Genomic DNA, 20,421 nt, shown 5'->3' on the forward strand with positions numbered 1-20,421 from the left:
AAGCACGTTCTCCTGACTTGTCGACCATAGAAACACCTCTGAGATGTCTTGGACAGGCGAGTTAGAGTCCGACCACAACCTCCCACCAACAGACGAGTTGATACAAGCTCTACAAGATTAATGGAACCGCTTGCCACGTGACTTCATCAGACATTTGACGTTTTCTGTCCAACACAGTCTTTGCTTGGATGGAGGTACGGGGTGGCCACATTCGTTATTAGAGTGACAAATTTTGGAATGAATTGCAGTGAAAATCTGGATGACTGAAGTTTCATCTCCCACTGATTTTGTTTGTCTAATGTATGATATTAAACCACAAAATGTTAAGTTTGAGTTGTTCAATACTTTGTGGAATTGTTGGTTTATTAAATATACTTTACCTCAAATTTTTGTTATTTTTAGTTTACAGACACTTCAATCTGATGCAAAGTTTCTTTTGCTGTTCAGTTTACATCTATGGAGAACAACTCACTCGACACTTCCCACTTAAAAATAATGTTGTCCTATTACGACTTCATCAAGTTGTGAGCACATGTGAAATAAACCACGCTTTGTTATTCATTGTTCTTTGCGATGTATTGTGCAGGTATCACATAACAGTCCATTAAATCATACATTCAAATTATACATTTTGTTAAAGTCTCCAGAACCATTATCTATGTCACAAGTTTGAAAAATACACTTTTCAAACCATTTTTATCAATTAAAATATTTAGGTTGTAAAAAATAGTTTGTAGTTCGGATTCTTCAAAAGCAACTTTCTTTTCCATGTTATCTTCAAAGCTTAAAGTTATCACACACATTAATCATTACTAAACCACTGTTTTAATTGGTTTACAGATAAGCTCCCTCTTAATTTGGTCAGATTTATCATTCCATAGAAATTTAAACAACATTTTATTAATTGCTGAAGAAAATCACCAGGAGAGTTAGGGAGAGTCAGAAAAAAGATAATTAAGTTTTGAGATCAACAAAGATTTATTAAGGCAATTTTGCCAAGTGGAGTTAATATTTAAATGATGTAAGTATCTTATGTTACTATTCTTCACAGAGCCAAACCAAAGGACTTGTGATTTAACGTAGTTAATCTTTAAACCCAACATATTGAGAAATATATTCAAAACTTGTAACAATTTCAAGTGTCCATTTGCTACCATCCAAGATAAAGTCAGTGTTATCAACATATGGAGACACAAGATACTCTGAGGTATTTAAAACTGCACCATTAATACTTTTGTTTGGCTGAACCATACAAGCCATCAACACACAACAGAAAAAGGGGGCCACATTGCCTACAACCTCTCTGAATATTGAAAGATGATGAAAACTTAGCATGTATCTGTATATAATAAAAGATTTCAATGAAACAAATTAGTATGTTTGTGTGATGGATTCATAAGACATAGTCTACAAAACCTGTCTCCAGTGTCACACAGGTGTACAGGAACTCCTCACCTCTGAACCTTTAATCTGAGCAAAGGAATGAATTATGTTCTCTGCAAACATATAGCCCATCACTCTTGAATTGAGAGACGCATAATGATATACATGATGTACTATGAATCATCTTCTTGTTTTGTGTTGAAGTTAAATGTGAAAGAGTTAAAAAAAGTACATTTCTACAACTTTAAGTCTAAACACAATGGGATGAATAAATCAATCATTTGTTTGATTGAATATGGGAAGAAATACATGTATCATGTGGTTAAAACATTTTACAGACCAAACTAATTTGGTTCAAGAATTGATTGTCTAGTGGATCTTTGACTTGAATTTGCCATATGTAGAGATTTCTAAGTGCAGTTTTTAGCAGTAGTTGCCCAGGTGTATAATATGTCATCATAGAGTAAGACATAGGTTTGAAATACCTGTGTGGTACTACGTTTTCCATATGAGGGGCACATGGAAGCAGTCACATGATAAATATGGAAGTTTCCCTCACCTGTGAGTGAACTCATGCATTTTGCTGTGCATCTCTACCTCCCATTACTCATGTGTCATTTGAAAGTAGTCCTATTTGCCTAATATGTAGCGTCCCTCTTGCTGGTTTCCACCCATGACATGCACTTGCTATTCCCATCTTTAATGTATTTACTCTGCCATGCAAATATAACTTCTCATATATGTAAATCATTTCAAATGCATTGACAGTTAAACATATATTGTGAGAAGGCACATTTACCAAAAAGGGTTAAATTGACCCTACATAGAGGTTCGCACTTGAAGTGCATAAGGCATGCAGGCCTCTTTACAGCACAGGATCCTTGATAACAGTAAAACAAAGCATGAACCGCTTCACAGGGAGCCCGGTGGGCCACTGCCTGCTGGCTGACAGGGCCATCCCACTAGGGCACAACTGTATGTCAAAGTTGGTGTTTATAGATGATAATGGAAACTCTAGGCTGGCTAACAGGTTTTCTGACATCAGGCATTCATGTCATGCAATGCCATGTCAGTCACACCCACTTTTAGTCAAAAAGTGATAAAGTATTCTGCTTTGTTGGGATTAAGTTAGAATATGGAATGTTCAACTTGAATCTGATGTAAAGGTTTATGAGTCACAAAATGAAAAATTAGTTAAGACGTAGTTAAAATAGATGACACTTTTCATGGATGGCAACTTCTTTTATTCTTTGTCACAATGTTTTAGAGCTACTTCTTGTTGCTTCATCAGGTCAGTGCTTAGTGCATAGAGTTAAGATATCAATATAAGTCATGATATGTTTACACAACACAAGGTGGGATGAATGTACAAAGATAACAATATAATGACAAAGCCGATGGCATAGGATTATTTAGGACAACGGTATAAACATCCCCCTAAAAGATCACGATGCAAAACGAAAACATTATGAAAAGGATAAAACATATGCATTTGTATATAATATCAACACAGAAGATGTCCCAAAACTGACCCGTTTATTGAAATCATGACAACCCAGCCCCTGCTATTAATGAATTGCTGAGGAGATCGCACGTCTGCTCACTGATGCAGCATGTGAAACGTTTGGGGAAAGGAGTCCACTTTGCCATGGCCCGTCAAAAAGTCAAAATAACAAACCATGGTTTAGGACAGAATGTCTCTCTGTCTCCATACGTCGTCTCTTCAAGGGGAAAAGTACCAAATCAGACCCTCGCGCTTACAGACCCATTACAATACTTAGTTGCTTTGGATAACTTTTCACCACTGTTCTCAATAATAGATTAAATAATTTCCTGGAGATAAATAACGTTGTAACCCCAGCGCAAGTCGGTTTTATATAGGGTTACTCTACAAATGCTAACATCTTTGTACTGGATATGCTAATTCAAACTCTTAAACAAAGTAAGAGAAAATTATACTGCGCCTTTATTGAGTTTGGAGAGTTGGGTTATGGCATAAAGCACTAAAATATGGTATTAAAGGTAAATTCTTCCAGTTTGGGGCGGTCGGGTAGCCTAGTGGTTAAAGCGTTCGCTCGTCACGCCGAAAACCTGGGTTCGATTCCCGACATGGGTACAATGTGTGAAGTCCATTTCTGGTGTCCCCCGCCGTGATATTGCTGGAATATTGCTAAAAGCAGCGTAAAACCATACTCACTCACTCACTCAAGTTCAAAATATGTATTCAAATATAAGATCATGTGTGTCTATAAATGGTGTTGTATCAGATTATTTCCCATGTTACTCAAATGTGTGGTAAGGAAAAATTTTGTCACCTCTTCTATTTATTTCTCTTGATCAATGATCTTGAAAAATTCCTTATGGAAGACGGGGGCGGTCGGGTGGACTAGTGGTTAAGGCGTTCGCTCGTCACGCCGAAGACCTGGGTTCAATTCCCGACATGGGTACAATGTGTGAAGCCCATTTCAGGTGTCCCCTGCCTTGATGTTGCTGAAATATTGCTTAAAGCGGTGTAAAACCATACTCACTTGCTTATTATGAAAGACGGATGTGCTTTTATGTTTCTTAACCCTTTTGTATACTGCTTACACTGGCAACTTTGCTGATTCTGCAACTGAACTCCAGAATACATTAGATTCTTTTAGAATTGGATGTAAACCTGAAAAAAAGTTTTGATCTTTGGGAGCGGGCCATCCAAAAACAGTAGGTTATCTTTTTATTTGGAGAATCCAGAAATTGATATCGGATTTGAATTTTTATCTGAGATAAAAGCTGTTCACGTTGTAGTCAAATAAATTGAGAAAATGTCCATACTTGCATAGTGAGTTTTTCCTGCTGCATTTTGACGATTGCGTCTGAAAGGCTGTGGATAGGTCCTACTTCATCTACCCAAATAGGAACTGTGGTATCCACCGGGACCTCATCATAATGTACACACAGGGTAGGCAGATACCTTGTGTCCTTGACTGTGCTATATCACATCATCACAACAATGGACATCTTGATTGCCTTATATTACTGCTTGTGTCACAATAGCCAGATCCTTGTCATCATTACACCTTCAGTGTACTTAATTAATACTCTCCTATTAAATCTCACCGGCCTCGTCATTATATTGTTATCTTTGTACATTAGTCCTATCCCATCGGCCTCGTCATTATATTGTTATCTTTGTACATTAGTCCTATCCCATTGGCCTCGTCATTATATTGTTATCTTTGTACATTAGTCCTATCCCATCGGTCCGTCATTATATTGTTATCTTTTTCATTAGTCCTATCCAATCGGCCTCATCATTATGTTGTTATCTTTGTACAGGGCAGGGCTACCGTTACACACGGGTTACAAGCCTCACGGAGACATATCATACTTGAATCATGGTCACCAGAGGATGACAAGCCCTACGGGGCAGAAGCTGAGGGAGATTCCCAAGGCTACTCTGAGCCGGATAACATCGACGGATAACATCCATAGACTCAAGTACGATGAACATCTACCTCTTCCACCTCTGAAACAGAAGTTATACAAGATGCACGATGCTACACTTCCGGAGTTCCAACACTTGGATGAGGATTTCTATAAATTAGTGTGCAATCCCGACATGAACGTTATCAACATCACGCTTTAAGGATTTAGCGTCAGTTGCCAGATACTCCATGGATATCGGGGCATATATAAATTAGTTGTCGCCGGAATCAGACGATTTAAGCCTACTGTCTTTCAACAGAATGCTGACTCCAGGCCCAGTGGGAGGGTGCCTTCTGTCATATGCCGAAAATTGCAAGCAAGTTACGCCCGACCACTGGATTCTAGACATCCTGGCTCACGGTTACAAGCTACACTTCAGGAAACATCTGAGCCTGAACATACACGCCATGGGTTGAAGGTTTCACCTGACTGGTGCCAAGTTAGCATCTGCAGAATTGGCCGTCAGGAAGCGAGCCAGCCTGGAACTAAAGGAGTCCAACAACACCAAAGGTTTTTACTCCCCAGTCTCTTTAGTCCCGAAGAAGAACACAACTGAGATGAGGATGATAATAGATCTAAAAATCCTCAACAAGAGATATCTGGTGATGTCTCCCAAATTCCAGATGGAATCCATATGGAAGTTGTGGTCGACGTTGAAGAAGGGAGACTGGCTTATCAGCCTATATCTTACAGATGCATGTCTTCAGGCCCGATACACTCATCATCTTGAAAATATTTAGCCTTCGCAATCAATGGCCGACGCTACGAATTCCAAGTCCTACCATTCAGGATAGCAATAGCACCTTGGCTGTTCACCAGAATTACAGCGCCAGTCTTATAGTTCCCCCATCTCCAGCTAGTTCGAATCCAAGGTTATCTGGACAACTTCTTATCGGCAGACCAAGGGAAATATCAGCTACAGCAGAACGTGATATTCTTGATCCAACTTTTGACTTACCTAGGTTTCCTAGTCAACCCAGCCAAGTCAGAGATTACTCCAGGCCAAGACATCATATACATCAGAGCAAGATTCCAGCTAGACAGAGGATATCTATGTCCACCAGGGGATCGATTCGACAAGACTAAAAAGATGATCCAATCACTTTCAAGTCAACCCAGCAAGTCACTGAGGTGGTGGATGTCTCTGCAACTCTACAGGATATGAACTTCAGAGGAAGGCTGAGGCTACGTCCTCTACAGACATGGATCAACTCTATACAATCGACTGGCCTAGAACATTAGTCTCATGAACCTCCCATATTTATATCTACGAGACCTCCATTGGTGGAATTACAGAGAACATGTGATGTGTGGCATCCCTCTGACTTATCCGACGCCAAAACATCATCTATTCACATTCGGGATCCCAAGATATGGGACATGCCACGCATAGATCTATTGTTACCTGCCAGAACACTCAACTCCCAGTTTATGTCAGTCCAGTTCCCAACCCAAGAGCTCTCCAGATCGATGCTCTTTCGATCGATTGGACGAATCTTTTCGGCTGCACGTTCCCACCATGGTCTCTCCTAGACAAGGTCATCCACATGGTGGAGGATAGCCCCAGTATGGCCCAGCAGGGCATGGTTTCCCAGACTATTAAAGCGACTTATGGAGGAACCCATACAGTTACCACTTCGTCGGGATCTGCTACGATGCCCAGGTCCAGCATATTCCACGAAAATCTGCCAAGCCTACATCTTACCATCTGGAGGTTATCGTGCAGAAGATGCAAACATCCGTTTACTCTGAGCTTGCCTCGGATGCTGTGCAAGATCGTGGCGACCATCATCCTCCCTTTTATATGACAACAGATGGGACAAGTTTGTCCAGTGGAGAAGACGACTAGGGATTATTGATAATGCTGTATTAATCCCTATGATAGCAGACTTCCTTCTTCATCTATCTCAAAACAATAAATTCAGACACGGGACGATAGAAGGTTACAGATCAGCCCTTCATTCTTTACTTCAACATGATGGATTATCTATCGGAAACCATCCCATCCACAACAGATTAATGGAATCCTTTCTACAAGAAGATATTAGGACCCTTCATTTCTTCCCCAAGTGGAATCTATTTGTGATATTATCGGCACTGTTAACAGAACAGTAAAGGCTACCTTACTTCAAAAAGCCAGGAAAATATTGTTTCTGCTAGCCATGGCTGCAGCAGCAAGAGTTTTGCAGTTACATGCCTTAGACTATTCTAGTCTTATCCATGATCAACATTGGACTTCTATAACGATAAGATCGCTCCCAGAATTCGAGGATCCGACACCAGCAGCATCAGAGGGTAAGTACATCCTTGATTACTCTGCTTATAAAGTGCAGGATGGATTGGAAGCACCTTAAATGTCATCTATCACCATTAACTGGAAGTGATGTCTTTACCGGAAGTGATAGAGAAACCAAAAGTGACTGCAGCACTGGAAATAGCTGACCTAAGCCCTTCTAACCAGGACAACTAGTTGTGTGTAATTGACACTGAAGAGGACGTCTGTTGAAAATCTGAATGTTTTAGTCAGTGTGATTGAAGCCAAAATACAGGATTTATGGTAGAATTATTAACAATGATAACTATTATTTGATGTTTCTTTAAAACTTGCAAGCTTTGCTTCATTTTCCTTAGACATGTCTGCTTAGTTTGGTTTCTGAGGTAGGTGTGCTTTAAAATTAGAAAGTCTCTCAGCACAAGTAAAGTGTATTGATGACAATTCATTATTGCAATGACACTTCTGGAATTAACAGTCATTCATTAATTCTAATCAGCAATCTGCTTGAAACGTGATTCAGCCAGTATCATATCACTCATTCACTTTGTTCATCATAGGGTTTGCTTGTACCCATGTTCTGGTAGAATGGCGATAAACCTGCTATCATCTGAAAGGTGAGAGGTATATGGTCATTGATTTTATGCATTTAAATACATTTTGAAAGCTAGTGCTAATATACAAGTCTTTAGGTTTATCCCCTAATTGATGAGCCCAGGCCAACTTCTGCTGCAGATCATCAAGGCCAAGATGCAAGATTACAAATGCAAGTTGAAAATAGATCAGCATGTACTGGTCAATCACAAACACATCAAATTCAGGATATTATGAAAATGATCATAAGGGTTTAATTTGAGCATCTGTAATGAAATTTAAAATTATTTTACATTTTACATTAAAGTACATTTTTGAAAAGGTATACATTCAATGGAATGCAGTATTTTAGAAAAGTTTGCTAATTCTTAAGGTCATCTGTAAAACAGATAACAAAATGAATCTGGCAGAACGAAGAAGAAACCTAGTCGGTTGACCATGTTTTATGTCCACAGTGAGCACTGCTACAACCTCCAGGGCTACATCCTGTCCACAGGTCTTTGAAGATGACACTTATGAAAAACGATATCATCTATCAGAGTATGGCATGTGAACTTGTTTCCCCCCCCTCTGGGGGCCTGTTTAGCCAGATTATTGGGTTTATGAATTAAGCCATATGGTGGACCAGTTGTTGGAGGTGGAGGTGTTTCCAGGTTGAAAGTTCAGTGGTTGTGGCCAGTACTTTGCTGTGCCCTGTGTCAGCTGATATCTGCTCTGCATGTCAGTTGTCATTGTAATGTATCTGTATATAAACAAGCCCTGCTTCCTGTATTCATCACATGGGATTGTTGCTCACAGGTATTCATTGCTGTCATGTGTGGACGACACAGGAATGCATAATTAAGGTTGTTACACTTATGCCATCAAGTTGGAATTTCAAGTTGAATTTTATAGTTGACTTTTAAGGTTAAATCATGTGTGAGTGAACGGACTTGAAAACATGTTTCTTGGTATTGCCTAAATTCATTTAGATGCTCAATCTGGTAGTTGTGTATGTGGTTTTAGTTCACCTTGTTTCAGGTGGGTGGTGTCAGCTTGGATGAATTATGTGCCTTTTGTATCAGGTATACTTGAAGTTAGTGGCCAAGTTGGAAATGAGGCAGTGGTCGCCATTGCTACAGAACAGATACACTAGAGCTTGTGTTGTGTTGTTTGGATGCTAAATGTGGAGAGCGGCCTGTCAACATCCAGCTTGATTTAGTACACAATGATTCTCATTCAAAAAAGTGTAAAGGAAGTGAGATTTCAATGGAGTTCATTTCCCTTTTGGCTGAAAGGTGAAGACATGGCTTGTTTGCTTGGTAAGATACATTTGTCAAAAGTTAATTGCATTGGTAGATGAAAACTTTATGGATAACAACTTCTTTAGTATACTAGAATAGCGATATTTTGGTATAGATCTTGCTTGACAACACTATAAGTATCTATACCAAAACACAATGTCATCAGTCAACTACTGAGAAATGCCGATCAAATAGTTCAGGAATTGCCTTTCTTATGTACAGCATTGTAGTAACACTTATGTGAAATGTCTCAAAACATCTTCATTCAGCTACTGAACACCACATGTAGGGAAAAGAATCACTTCTCAATTATTGTGTTATTCTTTAATGAGAAAGTTGACATCCATATTGAGCTGGGGGATTAGGGGGGAGGGGATGGGGTTGGGGGGTAAGTGGTGGTGGAGGGGTTCCATTTTTCCATCAGACAAAATCATCTTACCGGATTCCTCAATGTTTTATATAGTAATTGAAATAAACTGATTCTATTTTCATTCATATGCTGTTAGGAGTAACTCCAAGTAAATATATGTCATTCAGTAAACGTTCCAACAATAACAGGGCAAAACATGAGAATGCGTGACAAAAGACATAACTAAACTCGGAAATTCAACATTTTAAGAATATTTTTGGGTGGGTGGGGGTAGGGTGTGAGTGTGTGTGTGTGTTTGTGTTGGGGGGGGGGGGGAGTGTTTCAAGACTTAAGGCTTAAAAAAATAAAGAATTGGTTCTCAGGCAATGGTTTTTGAAAATAAAGTGCAGGCGGGTGGTGTCTTTTTTTGGTGGTGGGGGGGGGGATGGGTTCAAATTGGGGATGTAAACAAATAAACAGTTATGTAACCAAATAAACAATTGTGTACAATTAACCTTGGAAAAGGCCTCCCTACTTAAATGTATTCCTTGATGAGTAAAATACTGGAATACAGTAATTGACTACTGTTGGACCTGGAATATTTCAGGATTTATTTATTTATTTTGTAAAAAAATGGAAATAAAAACGAAACGTGCAGCGAACTTTATGATGATTCGGGCGGTTCCTGACAACCAAGACTATTATTTTTTTAGCCTGAGGAATTAAGTTTTTATCCAACATCAAACTTTTGAACTGGAGAGAGAGAGAGAGAGAGAGAGAGAGAGAGAGAGAGAGAGAGAGAGACTGACTACAACTTAAGAAAAGTACGAGATCGTGTGTCAGTGTTTGTTTACTTGTGTGTGACAGTGAGTAGAGATGTCCTACAAGAAAATACAAATTCCACAGGAAAACACAGGGAACATTTGCTAGTGGGTGTGGACAAGCCTTGTCCCCCAGGAGATACACTTGTTTGTGTACCCATGACAAGCAGGAAGGAAAAAGGCAGGCCATTGTTAGACTCGACATCTGACTTATTGTTGACTATTGTCAGTGAAGCAAAAGCTTGATGTCTCAAAGCATTGTTACATGCATTGATTGCTCTTCTAATGTTGCAGATTATAGTGTTGTAGGTTTGCTGCAATGGCCACTGTTTGCTGTGGGTGTGTGAACACTGCTGAGGTAATCCAGCTGGGATGAGTGCAACAAGCCAGCGGAGCGACAAGTGGTGGATTGCTGCACACATCTTCAATATCATTCATTATTCACTGAAAGAAAAGTTTCAAGGTGAAAACAGTCTTATCTACCTGGTGATACTATTTTGTTTCCGAAAACTTAAATAAACACTTCATGATATGACCTGAATACCGTCCACCCCATTCAGTGTTTGACAGTGGAACATCATCAACACACAGCTGGACCAGAGGCACATATACCTATATGGTGACTTCTGTCCACAGACACTAGTTGACAGAAGGGACACAGTTCCTCAATGTGTCCGACAGGTTTCCTTTCCATGAGGAGCTGAACAGCGGAATGTCCTCCAGGTCAGTTGGGGTCAGCTGTCATCTGAATCCCCTGTCTTCATCACACATCATTACAGTCTGTCTACATCCACCAACAACAGGTGATGCTTACATATTTGGCTCACCCTGATAAGGATCACTCATAAATCTCTCATCTTATGTGTACTTGACAAACTGTCAGTAGGTTGATGGAGCCAAACATTTGGAGAAGTTTATATGAACATTGCCTCTCCGATATGCTCAACTTTCCAGTGTTAGCTTGAAGTAAGTCATATCACAACGAGCAAGCATGGGCTGTACCCTTATCTATATTGAGATCCGGTTCAGTCTTTTTTGTATACAGTGTGTTGACAGTTGTGTTCGTATTGTGTGGGTGCAGGTATGATGACTGGTGACCAGTCGCTATTCAACCTCGTCTAAAGTGGAACAGTGAATGGGATAGGTTTACATGCCGTCTGCTGTGCAGGGATCTTGTGGCACAAGTGTAACATCACCTTATGTAGCACACCTGAGCAGTACACCTTTCTCTCTCACTTTATTGACCCGTTTGAGGGGACCTGGAATGTGACAAACGGTATGTGAGGTCGTGTGTGGATAATTGCCCAAATCGCCTCAATTGTGTCACAATTGTGTTGTGTTTATGGGACTATTCTCGTCTACTCAAGGAGGAAAATCGTTTGATGTTGACTGATTTGATACCTGCTGAAGAGAATGTGATTCCCACTTCCACTAGATGTCCTTTATTCAACTAAATGATTTCCTTTAGTAATATGCTGACGCAAATCAGATAAAACTTGTGATGGATAAGTTGACATTACAGTCGTATTACCTGTGTGGGTTTGCTCTGTGGTTGTGATAATTATCTGGTAGTCTGAATACTGTGATAATGGAGCCTGATGAAGAGAGGGTGTTATATAAGCCCTCAGCGGCGGACAAGGTGGGATCCCTGACAAGACAGAAGGCGATACGGAGGAAGGTCAACACATGGAACCAGGTGGGATGATATTCTTATTTACTTGACAAAGATAGGCGCTTACAGATATGCATCACACAACATGGAGACTGTTTTACATCCTCTTTCAGTGTCAGCAATACTTATTAAGATGTTCACACTGATTGGCTCTGTTAAAGTATTACTTGTACCTACTCTAATGTTTATTTGCAAAATACCAATCAAGTTTTCTTTCACCTGTTGAAGAAATGGATGTGGTTACAGTGCAGTCCATAGTGGCATGTTTAGGCTCCTCACAGTGGTGGTGTGATAGAAAAAAACATACGCCCTCACAACTTGATGATTACTGGTATGTTATCTTTTCAAAAAAAGGATACCAGGTTCGGTGACTTGGTTGATGCACGTCATTGTGTCCCAATTGCGTGGATCGATGCTCATGGTGTCAATCACTGGATTGTCTAGTTCAGACTCGATTATTTACAGACCGCCTTCATATAGCTGGAATATTGGTGAGTGTGGTATTAAACAACAAAGAAACAAACAAAACAGAAGCTATGGTTGCTCCTCAGAGGACATTTGTAACAAATCAGACAATTTCTTTGTACAATGTTAAAGCTCAAATATATTCACTAAGTTGATTGTTTTACAAATGACAGTATGCTATGTCATCTTATATAATATTAGGAAATGGAAGTTGTTAGATTTAAATGTAAAAATAAAGGGAAAATCTGTGCTCATTATATCATGTTATATACCGATATATTTGAGTCGGTGAACATGCAGCTCAATCATGCTAAGAATTATCAGGAGCAAATGCACATATGCATACCAGTTTGTATCGTTGCAGCAGGTAACTCTTCCATTTCTGTTTCAATGCCTGCAATAGTCTCTTCAACACACATTGAGATGTCTGGAAATATTACACATCTTAAATGTCACATGATGGATGGTAAAAAAACAGGAAATACACAAATATAATCATGTCTCCTCCTGCCAGATAGGTAATCTGGACACGTACAGCACGACCAGCAGTTGGCACACAAGGAAATACTTTGTGCAACTTTTTAGAAGTTTATGAGATGTATTGATTTTGCATGAAGTTGAAGTGGATTCAACTGTTATCGCTGTAAAACATATTGAGTTTATCTTGAGGAAGTCAGGTCATGAACATTAGCCCCTGACTCTGTCGTCATATCCACTACACTAGGTCACAAAATATAGGAGCACCATCAGTTGAAAAGACTGGAACCTTTTGAAGGTAAATATTACAATAATGCCTGTAAAACTATGGCTGATCTCTAATCCGTGGTACGTTATCAAATTTGGGGCAGAAATATTGCAGGTATCTAAAATGAGGTACATTATCAAATTTGGGGCAGAAATATTGCAGGTCTCTAATCCGTGGTATGTTATCAAATTTGGAGCAGAAATATTGCAGGTATCTAATATGAGGTACATTATCAAATTTGGGGCAGAAATATTGCAGGTATCTAATATGAGGTACATTATCAAATTTGGGGCAGAAATATTGCAGGTCTCTAATCCGTGGTATGTTATCAAATTTGGGGCAGAAATATTTCAGGTATCTAATACGTGGTACATTATCAAATTTGGGGCAGAAATATTGCAGGTCTCTAATCCGTGGTACATTATGTGATTTAGGGCAGAAATATTTCAGGTCTCTAATACGTGGTACATTATCTGATTTGGGATGGCAATTTACAGTTCAGTCGCCCAAGATGATGTCAAGTTGGGATGCTGTCTGTTTTATTCTTGTGGCTTGTTTCTGTTTCCTTCCTCAATGTGTTATGTCGTGGGTGCCCTTTAGTGCCTCTGTTTTTGGATTATGATTGTAAAACAACTCAGGTTCTTCTTATCATTTATTATGTTTATGGACATGCCATAGTAAGAGCTATAGTGCATAGGAAATACACCAGGGATCTGAGAATACCCTGCAAAGCCGTTCTCCTATGGGTCTGAGTCTTCCATGCCTATAAAACATATGAACTAATATTTATTTTGATATTGAATAATATTAAATGGTTTGAAAATATTTTACAGCTATGATGCAACCAAGAAAATGTCAGCAGGGCAACCTGCAGCATAGAAGCGATGAATGGCAAGATTTGAAAGTGAAAAATCTACCATATATATAATCCAAATAGAGTAAAGACAGCAATATAAAAGATGGATTGAGGTTAGGACAATCATATCCTGTGTTTGGATCATGTTCTTGAAGTCTCCAAATGAGTCTCCAACTTCAGCCTCGACTCTCAGGTGGTGACCACACCTTCAACTGTCCACTCAAAGCTGACCACAGCTGACCGCTGGCTGGTTCGACGTGACCAGGCAAACTAGACCACATGTACTTTCTATTAGCTTAATTGATATGTACACTGGAGGACCAATTTGTTCAACTCCAAAATCTTCTTAAAAATGTTAGTCCAGGAGTTTATGTTGATCCTGAGTGTTGACTGAATCATGTATGTGATGTTATTTTTACCGAGAGCACTGCCACCAGGTGTGTTCTTGACACAATGGGCTGGTCAGTCAGCCTACTGACCACGGGTCAACTGCCGAGGTAGTCGGATATTGCACTTCCCTCTTGTCATTGTTTTAATACATGCAATATTTGTTCAGAGCAGTTTTTGCTCAAACACATGTGTCCAATTGTTGCCTGACTTTTGTGATGAATTTCTCACATGTTTCTTATTGTTCCATAGGGGAATGTACATGGACTACAGATATTATCAATAATGCTGTTCACAAACACAGGTGGTTCAACAAGGCAATGTTTGCATGTGTCGGGATCTCATGTGACACTACCTCATGCCAGAACTTGAAACACCATATCCAAATTCAGAACATGAAATCAAATTTAATACATGTTAAAAGTATTAAAGTTTTAGATTTGAAAGATGTTGAAATATTTCAGTGCAAATTATGATTATGTTGAGAATGCCAGGAGGATAAGACATACAGCATCACTGGACTTGGTGAAAAAATAATAGCTTTACATATTTCATTCATTTAAATAGCAGGCTGTGTTTCATGTAAATGAAAGTTTGAGGACATGAGTCAGCTATGAGTAAGCTGCTGACATACAAAGTTCCTGTATGAATGTGAGGACAAAACATACAGCCACGCGTACACTTTCAACTGCTGTAGAAGTAAACCAGGTTGAGAGCACACCGGTTGTATCACACTGTGAATGCTATTCATGTCTGATAATGCTGTGCATATTTACATATCCCACAGCAGGAAATATTTCATATTATCATTGCCAGTATGTGTATGGTAAAAATTTGGATGTATTAACAGGATGTGCTGACACTGTAACCCTAGTGATAACATTCAACTTAGCTGCTGCTGTTTCACTGTGCTGTGACTCTGTCCTAATCCTCATGTCAAGGTGACAGTTTAAACTCCCTTTGCCCTTTGTTGAAGTGTGTGGCTGCTGTTTCTGGAATGGGTGGCTGGATCATATTTAGTTCACTAAATACATCATCAAGAATCGTCTATTATTCACATTTCACTAAGATCCGATCCCAAGATACAAGGTTTTTATTACGCAAACATTCCAAGTAGAAACAGTGACACTATTCTATAAGCTATATAAACAGATATATAAGAAGTCAGGATAACAACACAAAGTATCAAAACAAAATAATATGTTATGACCTTGGGTTATCTATAATAAGTACTTCAGATTCATTTGAAGTTGTATACATAGCAGTGGCTTTTGCCATGAGTTTGGGGGATGGGTTTACAAATTTATGCTAAACTACTAGTTAAGGTTGGTCGAAATAAAAATAAATCTGTAAATGTTAATGTTTCTACAGTAACTTGTATATGTATTGGAATGTCTCCGTGGTCTAATGGTAGAGCGTCTGCCCGGAGAGCGGAAGGTCCGGGGTTCGATCCCCAGCCGCGTCATACCAAAGGACGTTAAAAGATGGTACTTGTTGTTACCCCGTCTGGTGCTCGGCATTAAGGGCTAAAACAAGGACAGGTCGGCTCGGAGTCAGTATACTGTATCTGAGTAGGGTATTCATGTTAAACTGCGGCATGGTATCTCAGTGAGCTAGCACTATAAATTGGCATCAGTCCGGACTAGTACAAGCAGCCACACACACTCACATACACGTGCATGCACGTCGCTATATAAGTGCAATAATCTTGGACGCGACGTTAAACCCCATTTCACCTCACTAATTATGTTTTGTTTGTCTGTGAAGGTTTTGTTCTTGTAAGAGGTTGGTAGTGGCAGAGAAACTCATACAAAGCATCTAATCCATTATTATTTTCAAAAGGTAATTCTGATTTTAATGTTCTATGATTTTTGTGGTTGTATTTTTTTCTAATCCATCAAAGGTGGTGCTTTGAAGCAATTATAGATAAATTAAAACTGTTTTATTGTATTTCTGAGTGAATGTGGATTTTGGCAACACTCAGTCAAACCAGTAAACTAGAAAAAAACAAACCATATCTCCTTACCAAAGTCTCTTCTTCCAGGACACCCAGGGACTCCTCCCATTTCATTATTCTATGGAGCCCATTGCCACCATATTTTTAACTGATGTAATGGCATGACAGATTAACTAGAGTAATATGAAAGAATTGGGTGGTCCTTAACTTTTAGGAGTAGTATAATATCTGCACTAATCATCAAAATAGCCAGTCTCATTAAAATCAGATCTAAGTTCTCACTGCCGCTAAACAAAGATCTGAGAAAATCCCATTACGGGTCAGAACGACCTTTTGCGAACTTTGACCACTGAAACGACTAACAAGAAGTCAATATCAGCCAATTAGAAAGCAGCTTTCTCGAGCTTTACAGCACTCATTTCAACCTGGTGACTTCCATTTCAGACTAAGCTTGAAAAATATGTTGACACAGTTCTCGATTAAAATTTTGAAAACTGAACAAATGAAAATTTCGGAATGTCTGATATATGGTTGAGATTGTATGGCAGTGCTTCCCACGTACTGTGTACAACACCTCCTCCGTTCAAATGTTTATCCCACGGAAGCGAGAGATAAAAGATAATTTTGACGGAATCAGTCGTACAGGCCTTAACTGTCATTCGGAATACCCTGTGTTAACGTTTTCGAGGTTGCATGACCAGAAAACACGTTCCGACTGTCACTTTCATGATCTGGTAAATGACGCTTTGATTGGTCGGATGAAAGGTTGTTCTGACGTGACCCGTAATGGGATATCCTCAGATCTTTGTTTAGCAATAACAACATCTAGGATCTGATTTTAATGAGATTGGAAAATAGCAGCTTTGTAATATTTTAAACAATATATTTGCATTTTAATGTTAATCGAAAACTAGAATCTTCTATTTGCTAATGTTATTTGTATTGTGTGTGTTTGTGATGCAGAAATGAGGGAAATTGAGGAAATGACATGGACAATGTTGTGGCTGGAATATTGCTAAAATGGGGCCAAACTCAACTCACTCACTCACACTCACTTTCTTTTGATCAACATACTATGCAAAACATAATTGTGAAGGAACGTAACATCAAGATAACTTTGATCAACATACTATGCAAAACATAATTGTGAAGGAATGTAACATCAAGATAACTTTGATCAACATACTATGCAAAACATAATTGTGAAGGAATGTAACATCAAGATAACTTTGATCAACATACCATACAAAACATAATTGTGAAGGAACGTAACATCAAGATAACTTTGATCCAGAGACTCAATACAGCGCAAATGATTTTTGTAGCATGCCTACCTATTGATGTCATGAAGCACATGTGAAACCTGGAAGAAAAAACAAAATGTAATTTGCATGTGGTACCTTCAGAATCAGGAATAAGCACATGCACAATTCAGTTTAAATACTTATGTAATAAAAGAAGAAAACAAACATATTATGAAAAAAATAGTAATATCTTTTTGCAAGAATGACTCCCTGAAAAATTTGCTTTTGTTCTCCCTCTTATGATTGTTGCCAAATAACATAAACGTGTTTAGTGTAACAAATTACAGTTCGTATTATTTATATATATCGTATGTATCGTGTCGTTATACATATGTGTGACAAAGATGAATTTTCTGTTAAAAGTTTGGTTACATCTATCCAGCGATTACTCATCCCTATGTCCCCATGCCCCCATGAAATGGTCTCATATGCTGTGCAATAAGGAAAGTACAAGAGGCCATAAAATGCTAATAACAGATAGGTGCAAAGGGGCACAACTCTTGACATGCTACAATTTCTTATGGACAGCTACATGCTCAGTATTTAGGTATTTTCCTAAAAGTAGGAGACATGATAAAAAAGAATATGATGATTTGTAATTATTGAAAGGATGCTGAGAATGGATTTGTATTAGGAATTTAAATATTCTAAAGGACCCTATACTGCACTCTTTCTATCTCATTTACTAGATCCTGGATACTCATTTACATGCTCACTATATAGCTACTCGTTTTCCCCTCAACACATCACAAGAATCCAGAATTGTTCAAATCATTTTTACTTCCTCTGTAAAACCCCACAAATACAAGGTTGTCACGTGCTTGGTCTCACACCTACACACATACACATTTACTTATATAGCTCTGACGAAAAACACCTATCACTTTTTGTTGGTGTGGATGACTTAATTGGTCATCTAGTAAATGTACAAATAAGGATAGCTTTGAACTGCTAGGAACTCCAATCCTACATCCTCAAATTTGTGTGTAGCCACTGTTGATCGTGTCATGTGTTGTGCATTGTGTGATGTCATCCTCTGGTGTGGCCACTGTAAAGGGAGACAACTACACTACAGGCATGGCAGTCCACTGTATGTGTCATCACATACTGACTGGCTTGTATTCACATGTCATTATCTCCTCTGAAAATCACTTTTCTTGGTATTACAAGCCCTGGCAGAAACTTACACCTCTTGGAAAGGATATTGTGCCACAGGTTTAATATTCAGGAGTATTATTGTCACATTGGTGACTTTAATAATAATGTTCTGTAATCAATTAATATGTCATGATGTGTCATTCATCATCACACAGATTCTGCCAAAATGAGACATGCACATCAGAATAGTAATGAAGGTGCGCTGTGGTGAAAAATATGCTTCATCTGATGAAGCTAATTTTACATGATTAAATTACATGTGGATACTAATAAGCTTACACATGACTTTATAGGATTTATGTGTGGGAGCATTTGTCCTGGAGGAATCCATATCCCGGGAGTTTTGGTTCCTGGGGAACAATATACACAGAATGAGGACTGTATTTCCTTCCCTCGGGCAATTTCTACATATGAATATTTATTTCTCCGGAATATTTATTCCTGGAACAATTCCCAATCAGACATTTTGTTCCCAACTCTTGAGACCTGCAGTTGGTACCTGGGTAGGGTCGGGTAATAGGGGATCGGGTACCCGGGTAGTAAATTTGGACTCGTCCCAGCCCTAATACACACACCGATCTAATTAAGAATGTTGTACAAATTGCAGCACCATCTGGTTTTCTTTAATGTGAGTGTTCTCCTTCAGTGCTTTGTGTCCTTTTGTGTACACTGATGCTCTTTTGTAGACATTGCTCTTGGTTTCATATGGCCTCTTTTCTTTGCTACCAATCTGATGTCAGGGTTGTTCATTCAGGAGATAAACCTACTGTGTTTTGAAATTTGATGTATTCCCACTGTAGAGTAGATACCTCTTTATTTTAATTTTGAACTGAGTGCTTTAGTGATGTCTTTATCGAAACAGTCAGGGTCGCGGCCTAGAACGCCCCAAACATCCGATATCAAACTACCGTATTTCCTCTATTTGACGCTACGCCATCTATTAATTTCGCGAGAGCCCTTGACATGGCATGTATTAGAGACCTGGCTGGTATTAGAGACCCAGCGTGTATTAGAGGAAATAAAGATTCGTTTTACTGTTTATATGGGGATGATCAGTCGTCAGCCATTTTTTATGAATCGATATGTATGCTTTCTATGTATTCATGCGCACAGAAACCTCTTTTTAACCAATCAGAAACAAGCATTCATCAATGTCATGGTAGAATGGTATTTCTTTAGTATTATGAGTTTCATATTCAAATGCAAATGACCTTTATTGGTAACATTTAATACTTTATTTGTAACATTTTTCTATTATTGCTTGCTGGTGAACTTTATTTCAGTTGATGTATTTTTTGACTGATTAGCTACCTATAATAAGTCTGTGTGTTTTTCTGGTTACATCCAAATGCCAATTAATTTAAGCTGTTTGGGCCTAAGTGGCCATGGGTTTATACAGCAGTAATGGGGCCACATAATACACCGCCACTGCAGGTACTCTTACATAGCGAGACCTGCACTGTGGCCATGTGAGTGGCAAGAACCCCTGTTTTACAGGGGGTGTGGTTGAGCCGTGACAGTATGCAGCCAGCCAGCCAGATTCCCATGGGAGTGGGTGGCACCCTCACCTGTAACTGGATCATGCACTCGCTGCCAGGTGTGTGTATTGAACAACTCCCCTGTGTGCAAAGACAAACAGCCTGTGAGAAATACTGGGAACGTCTCAAGCATGTGTGACACCCACTGTTCAGAAATGCATGTCGGTGC

The 20,421-nt window shown here is 39.0% G+C and overlaps 1 protein-coding gene across 1 annotated transcript in view; it reads left to right on the plus strand.

The window, feature by feature from the left end:
- The first annotated feature begins 10,409 nt into the window (after positions 1 to 10,409).
- Positions 10,410 to 20,421, plus strand: part of LOC124124556 — a 114,269-nt gene continuing 104,257 nt past the window's right edge. Inside the window, exon 1 of the mRNA XM_048403013.1 lies at positions 10,410 to 11,866. Coding sequence (XP_048258970.1) covers positions 11,759 to 11,866 — 108 coding nt within the window. The 5' untranslated portion in view covers positions 10,410 to 11,758. The remainder of the gene's footprint in view (positions 11,867 to 20,421) is intronic.

The sequence above is a fragment of the Haliotis rufescens genome, unplaced genomic scaffold, assembly GCF_023055435.1.
Source record: "Haliotis rufescens isolate VD_foot unplaced genomic scaffold, xgHalRufe1.0.p SCAF_3, whole genome shotgun sequence".
In the NCBI taxonomy this organism is placed as follows: Eukaryota; Metazoa; Mollusca; class Gastropoda; order Lepetellida; family Haliotidae; genus Haliotis; species Haliotis rufescens.